The 7,500-nt window shown below is 44.1% G+C and overlaps 1 protein-coding gene across 1 annotated transcript in view; it reads right to left on the reverse strand.

The window, feature by feature from the left end:
* Positions 1-7,500, reverse strand: part of itga1 (integrin, alpha 1) — a 42,068-nt gene that overhangs the window by 13,370 nt on the left and 21,198 nt on the right. The window contains exons 4-11 of the mRNA XM_056588029.1: positions 6,417-6,505; positions 5,196-5,310; positions 4,796-4,923; positions 3,759-3,907; positions 2,639-2,789; positions 2,072-2,246; positions 1,394-1,467; positions 1-87 (exon numbers count right to left, since the gene is read on the reverse strand). The exon at positions 1-87 is cut by the window's left edge and continues 61 nt beyond it. Of these exons, the coding sequence (XP_056444004.1) occupies positions 1-87; positions 1,394-1,467; positions 2,072-2,246; positions 2,639-2,789; positions 3,759-3,907; positions 4,796-4,923; positions 5,196-5,310; positions 6,417-6,505 (968 nt within the window). The remainder of the gene's footprint in view (positions 88-1,393; positions 1,468-2,071; positions 2,247-2,638; positions 2,790-3,758; positions 3,908-4,795; positions 4,924-5,195; positions 5,311-6,416; positions 6,506-7,500) is intronic.

Below are 7,500 nucleotides of genomic sequence, written 5' to 3' on the forward strand. Positions count from 1 at the left end.
GTCGGGGGCCACGGAGCGCCCAGCGAGGTGCATCTCCACCGTCCCGTTCCAGTCGTACGCGCCCACGGCGCCTAGCAACACACCGCCCTATCAGAAGGAGAGGGCGTTAACCGGGGGCGGAGAAACAGAAGTGAGGTGTAAAGTTAAGCGGAAAATGGAAAAAAAAAGAGCATTAGAGAACCAACAGATGACTCTACAAGGAATGGAGAACTGACTCTTTCCACATGTCTGTATAGGGCCGGATTTATATACACTGTGAAGGACACAATTTTGCTGCCTACAAGAGAGCGAAAAAGAACACAAAAGGAAATGATTCACAATGATACGTCACAACGGACTCCAGCCAAGTCGAGCGTTTCTTCATTTAGCCGGGTGAGACAGTCCAGACACTTTGGGTCATGTTTGGTTTGGTTCACTTGACTGAGCCCATACAGTCACACATCACTTTGCCTGTGTTTATGGAAGCCCAGGCAAATAAGGAGGTGTTGAACAGAAAGTCAGCAGCAGCAGCAGCACGATATGCAAACAGGAGCTCACTCTTCTTGCTGCTTATTTCACGAAGGCCAGGATCTACCCTAAGACGCATTCACCCATATTTGTAAAAACTATTCGAAGTGTGCGTAGAGAGAGTCGTTGCGTAGCCTAATATGTATTTATGGATTTGCGATCACTCTGGGAAATGCAACCAGAGGACTGCCAGGGATGCCTTGTTCCCTTTTAGTGCGGTCAGACTCACTGTAGAAGCATTGCGAACGTACCGTCGTCACTATCTACAATCTACAGACACTGGTGTCATTGTGTTTGAAGTACACACACACAAGCACACACACACACAGACACTCACACGCACAGGAAACAACACATAAAGTAGACCGCCTGCAGACACATTTATAAGCTAATATTCTGCAGTTCATCACCTCATGGGTTGTTCTTTATGACAATTATTTGTACAACGCAGGAGAAACATTGTAAAATATATCATATTTATAGCTCACAAATATCACGTTTGCATATTTCATTGTGATAATAAAGGTGCCACAGGTTATATTTGGGCAACTGTTGAACAAGTCCTCCACAAAATAGGGGGCGTCATATTACCAGAAAGTTGTGGTGTTCACCCCTATACTCGCCCAATCACACGCACCCCTAGAAAGCTAGGAGGACAGCTATTGTACGCCAACCCCACCCAGATGTCAGTCTTCACATGCTTCCCTCCTTGAAGGCTTTCGGGGGTTTTGTATCCCCCAAGGGGTTCTGGGTAGAATATCCTCGGGCTGTTGCGTGGGTTAGGGTTACGGGCTGCTGTCACTCTCCATCTGAGCGTGGGCCGGTGAAGCCCTTAGAGACCGTAACTGGGATAACGCTGTAAACACACGGACGCAAGGTTACTCACTTCATATGCGTGTGCGCTGAATCCTGCCTGGGACATCTCCCTGGCAAATGACGAGGTGTGGTTGCCAGATGTTGCTGGGAAAGGAGAGGTTTATCAGTTAATATGTTTAATACAATAGTACAATAAAATACGCTTTAACGAAGAAACATGATATTAATGTGTGGTTTCATAGGTTTAAATTTTACCCTCACATTTGGTACGTATAAATAAAGATGCTGATGTAATCTGCTTACACTCCCCAAGCACTCTGCAACACTTGTTTTATAAATAAAGATGCAGATCTATTCTGCTGATACTCAACCTAGCACTCACTTGCTTGTGAAATGTGCTATATAAATAAAGATGATGAGGATGAAACTGATTATGATGAATATTATTATAGATGTTTAAATAAGTTTAATTAATTAAACATAATATCCTAAAAAATACGGTTGTGTGAGTGGTAAAAGTGTTAAAGTTTAGGTAGGTCACCATCCAAGTCAATGAGTTTCAATGTGAGTGTAGTTTTAAAGTATAGGTAGGCTACTGTCCCAGGCAATGAGTTTCAATGTGAGTGTAGTTTTAAAGTATAGGTAGGCTACTGTCCCAGGCAATGAGTTTCCAAGAAGTGTTAACGTTTAGCTAGGCCACCGTTCTAGGCAGTGATTCTCCATGTGAGTGTAGTGCTGGTATAGGTACCCTCCAAGGCAAAGATACGGCTCCCCAGGGCGTCCACGATGGTGAGCAGGGCCACCTCATCGGACACGTTGAAGAAATGCTCTCCCAGTGGTTCGCTGGAAATGGACTTAATCTCCTTGATGAACTTATGGATTTCGGCAGCACTTTTGTTCTGACGGTTGTAATCACCCAAAACCTGGAAATACACAATTGATTACAATGATTAAGTACAGAGACCGGTGCCTAGAGGAACCAGTGAATACAGCCACCATTGCATGCACAAACCAGTGTGTAAAGCCACCAGTACAGCAACCAGTGTGTGCAGAAACCAGTACAGCAACCAGTGCGTACTGAAACCAGTGTGTACAGAAACCAGAAGAGCATCTAGTGTGTACACAGCATCCAGTACAGCAACCATCTTGTACAAAAAAACCAGTACAGCAACCAGGGTGTCCAGACCCAGTCTGTACAGTAACCAGTACAGCAACCGGTGTGTAGAAACCAGTACCGAAACCAGTATGTCCAGAAACCAGTAGGGCAACCAGTGTGTACAGCAACCAGCGCGTACAGCAACCAGTGTGTACTCACGGCGATTCCGAAGCGCTCGATGCCGTCGTCCTGACACTCGTCGATGACTCTATCCAGCTCATGGGAGTCATGTGACTCTCCGTCCGTCACGATCACCATCACCTTCTTCACCCCGGGCCGCGCCCCTCGCTCCTCCATGAAGGCCTCTTTCCTGATTGGTCAGAACGTGTTTCTTATCATATCACGTTTTTTCACCCCATTAAAGGTTCTTAAGGTACACTGCCTCAACAAACACCAACAACCAACTCTAGAAAGTTGGCTGAATTGACTGGAGAAACAGCAACACTTTATCTGATTTAGCAGCCAACCACCACAAACAAGTATGGAGAATGGCCACTGGTGTTCGTGGGTGTTTGTTGGGGCAGAGTGAAAGCACCGAAGAGGCCTACTAGAACACTAACAAAATCCCTGCTTAGCATAACAAAAATAACAAAAAAAAACGAACACAGATGGACAATAAAGAGCACAACAATAAACGAAACTAAGGGTTTATAGCGAAGCATTCCCTGGATGTGCGGTTTATTGTGCGGTTTATCCTTGAGAACCTTTCTAGCTCCGATTTTCATCAAAGTGCAGCATAGATGAGGAAAACAACTCTCCAATAACTGTCAACCTGGGATCTTGTGACTACTTAGCCTCCTTCAGGCACGGGTTCAAGTGTGAGTTCAGCATGTCCATGAGGAGTTCATCTTTCTTGAGGTTAACATAGTATGGCCTAACCCTAGCCCGCGACAGACATGGGACCCCGTAGGCCTTCTAGTCTCTCAACAATGGGCGGTGTTGTGCTTTCGAATTACACTCCATCTTCACCAAGCAAACACAAGCCATTACTCACTGACGTCAAATATACATGAAATCTCAGAATTTAACTTCTTCTTATCGTTCTTTGAGTGCGATTGACGTTAGTTGATTTGAAATCCATTTAACGGACACATGAAGAGAGAGGATTTGAATAGACTCCAACATCCAGACCTGTAATATATTCAGCCTTGCTTGTATAGACATGCAGCATAAATCATCCATCTACTAACACACACTGCCTACGTCCGATGCTCTCTGTAGTATTTGTATGTTTGGTGTGACAGAGTCCAATCAGAGGTGACGGGTTCTGGTCCGGTACCTGGCGGTCTCGATGCCCGAGGCGGTCATGGTCTTGATGCCCGTGTCCTGGGGTAGAGCCATGACTTTTCTGAGTAGCGACTCCCTGTTGTCAAACTGGCTCAGGTTGACTCGATGAGTCACGTTCTCTCCGTACGATACGATGCCCACCTGGGATTTGAATCGATACACACACACACCCCCACACACACACAGAACAACGCACATATTTACGCACACATGCAAAGACACACATACGCACACTCCGGTGAACACCGTTTGGGTTGTTCATTGTTCCAAAAATGCACTTGGGGAATTCTCTTAGCACACATACTTTATGTACAATTCCTATATTTCTATAATGACATCATTCTTCGTACGTATTAGAATATAATCACATATTACTGATTTATGATTCCTACAGCTATATCCTACACTCGTCTGTTGGTCGGCCAATGAACTGTTGCAGTGGCTCCGATATTGACCATATTGGTTTGATTGTCCTTGGGCGCACTAATAACAAGTCATTTAGGATGAAAGGGCCTGCAACGAACTGGCTCCATATTAAATCACGAGCCCTAATATTTCCATCTTCTTCCTGTCTCTGTGAGGGGACTGGTCTGCTGCTCGAGACGGGAGTCTGGCGAGGATGTGGTTTGGTCCTGGTGGTGCTGCTCCTATGACTCAACGCTCAGTATTCAGGGCAAACCAAAGACTTTAGCAGCCATGGAAGATGTGACTTACATGCCATCGAGGCTCCAGAGGGTACAAGAATATACTGTAAGCTGGTTTCCAGAGCGTCTCTTTGGAAAACTGCACTAGCTCACCAACCAGAGTCACATTTAGAACATAAAAACTATGAATAAAAATAATTAGGGGCCACCCAGGTTTAAATGGTAATAATTGTTCATTCCAGATTGTTTTGTGGAGACTAAACATTCAGACACAATAGCAACAGAGCCTGGGTGTGGGTGTTTGAAAAAACGCATAAAGAAACGACAAAGATAAGAAACACATTCTGACCATATATCTTAGCACTCATCCGGTGCTTTCCCTGACCTGTGAGAGCTGAGGTCCGATCTCAATGTTCGCGAGGAACTTCAGCAGGAATTCCAGGATGCTAGACCAGGGGTAGATACTGTTGGAGCCATCCAGCACGATCACAATGTCCAACTCCTTGGCACATTCTGGAGAGAAGACAAATAAATATAAATGCTCAAAGAAAAGAAAGCAACAACACACACCAATCTTCCATTATTTTCTCCAGTTTTTATTTCAGTGTGTGATGATTTAAAGAAGAGAAAGGAGGATGTTATGAAAAGTGACAGAAAGTGAAGGATTCATTTGTTTCCTCTTCATATGGCTAAGCCATTGATGTCATTGTATTCTATTGTAGCTCCAATGAGCTGGTTGATTTTCCTAGTGGAAAGGGGTTCAGAGAGAGTGATGTACTGTGTACCTTGTACTGCTGGTGCTATGGAGTTCAGGACCTCAAAGGAGGAGCTAACGTTGGCGCAGACACCAGAGATGAACTGCTGCTGACCACACATGTAACCATACTGAGGACCGCAGGCCTTTATGGACACAAACACACACAAACATGTAACCATACTGAGGACCGCAGGCCTGTATGGACACAAACACACACACAAACATGTAACCATACTGAGGACCGCAGGCCTGTATGGACACAAGCACACACACAAACATGTAACCATACTGAGGACTGCAGGCATTCATCTATGGACACACACACACACACACACACACAGACACACACACACCCACACACACGAAAACGTACAACAGGCCTGTAAGGACACACACAAATACACACACACATACACACACAATTAACTATAGTGAGGACCACAGGCCTGTATTGGCACACACAAACATGCATGCATACAGAAACGCACCGACACACCCAAAGAATTTCCTGATTCAGATGCGGGATGCGGCGATCATAATCAATTCACTTTTTCCTTAAGTGCATTGAGCGCATAGTTTATCAAGTCATATGTTAATGCATGAATTTATCGACCATGTATGTATGGTCGATAAATGTACATTCTTACTATGACAGCATCTAGGACACTCCCTCATTCAGAAGGAATCTCTTCGTGCCACAGAACCCATTGGAATAGGCTAGGGGCCAGGTGCTGAACACACCCATCATGTATAACCTTATAATCCATCGTGACAAATTGTGCTTCATGCCGGGAATACATGGCTGCCATTTTCCTCCATCAACAGAAAACATCTTATATTACATATTACATTACATGTAATATGTAATACATTACATGTAATATGTAATATGTTACATATGCTGAGAGAATATTATACAACACACATTACTATTATACAAACGGGGGAAACAGGTTAGTACCGGACAGTAACAGCACACGTACAGCAAACTAAGAACATAGTATGTTAACAGTCTAATAACATTTATCAACATTATTAACACTCATAAGATATTGTCAGCCAGTTAACGTAGCAACATAGCAATATCTCATTTACAGCATTGCAACAGCATATTAACAGCCCATAAAACGCAGAGTGAAAGCGTATTTAATAAGGAGGACTGGAGGCCTCTTGAGCTTAAGCAGGGAGCTCTTCTTAAGGAACCAGATACACAACATTGTTGCATTTTTGGTATTTATTGTTTCCTTACCAGAAACCCTCCGCTGGGATTGGTCACCAGCGTGGTTCCCATGGTCATGTTCTCCTTGACTTCACGCAAGTTGGGAACCGTTGTGTTTTCTGAGGAAAATATGGACGAATAAACAATGTGTGTGAGAGAGAGAGAGAGAGAATGTGTGAGAGAGAGAGAGAGAGAGAGAGAGAGAGAGTGAGAGAGAGAGAGAGAGAGAGAGAGAGAGAGAGAGAGAGAGAGAGAGAGAGAAGGAGAGGGAGAGAGAGAGAGAGAGAGAGAGAGAGAGAGAGAGAGAGAGAGAGAGAGAGAGAGAGGAGAGAGAGAGAGAGAGAGAAGGAGAGGGAGAGAGAGAGAGAGAGAGAGAGAGAGAGAAGGAGAGGGAGAGAGAGAGAGAGAGAGAGAGAGAGGGAGAGAGAGAGAGAGAGAGAGAGAGAAGGAGAGGGAGAGAGAGAGAGAGAGAGAGAGAGAGAGAGAGAGAGAGAGGTCTTTTCTTCCTATGGGAACTTTTCAAACGGCTGGTTCTTCTTTTCTCCCTCTCTCTCTCCCCCAACGGCTATCTTTCCATGTCCCTCTTTCATGACTACTGACATGCAGCTATTTATAGAACATTAAATTACTTTACCATACTTTCTATGACTGCTCAGACACAAGCATATAGGATACGTTGAGCGAAGAGAAGGGACAACCAGTTGTGTTAATATCTAACAGTAAAGACAAATAATTGTATTTCATATATGGTGGTGAACTGTTGACCTAAGATGCTGGGACAATGTGGGTCATCCCTGCCTTTATGTAGCAGATTACTGTACCAATTACTGGAATCATCAGCAAATCACATTCAATCTTTATTCTGAGTTAGTTGTATGGCATTTTATTCTCCAGAGTAATTAAGTGTCAACAGTTTATTATGGCGATAAGTGGCTAAGTGGGTAAGTATGAGAAAAACTCTTCCTGTCAAACTCCATTTCATAAGACCACACTATTATGAATTCTTACAAAAGGTCTCACTCCTAACGAGGGGCGTTTGCTCAGTAAGGCGATGATTCGAGGGAAATGATTGCGTACATTTTTGCATGGATTTCACACTGTAATGGCTTGCAGT

This window comes from Gadus chalcogrammus, chromosome 4, assembly GCF_026213295.1.
Source record: "Gadus chalcogrammus isolate NIFS_2021 chromosome 4, NIFS_Gcha_1.0, whole genome shotgun sequence".
NCBI lineage: Eukaryota > Metazoa > Chordata > Actinopteri > Gadiformes > Gadidae > Gadus > Gadus chalcogrammus.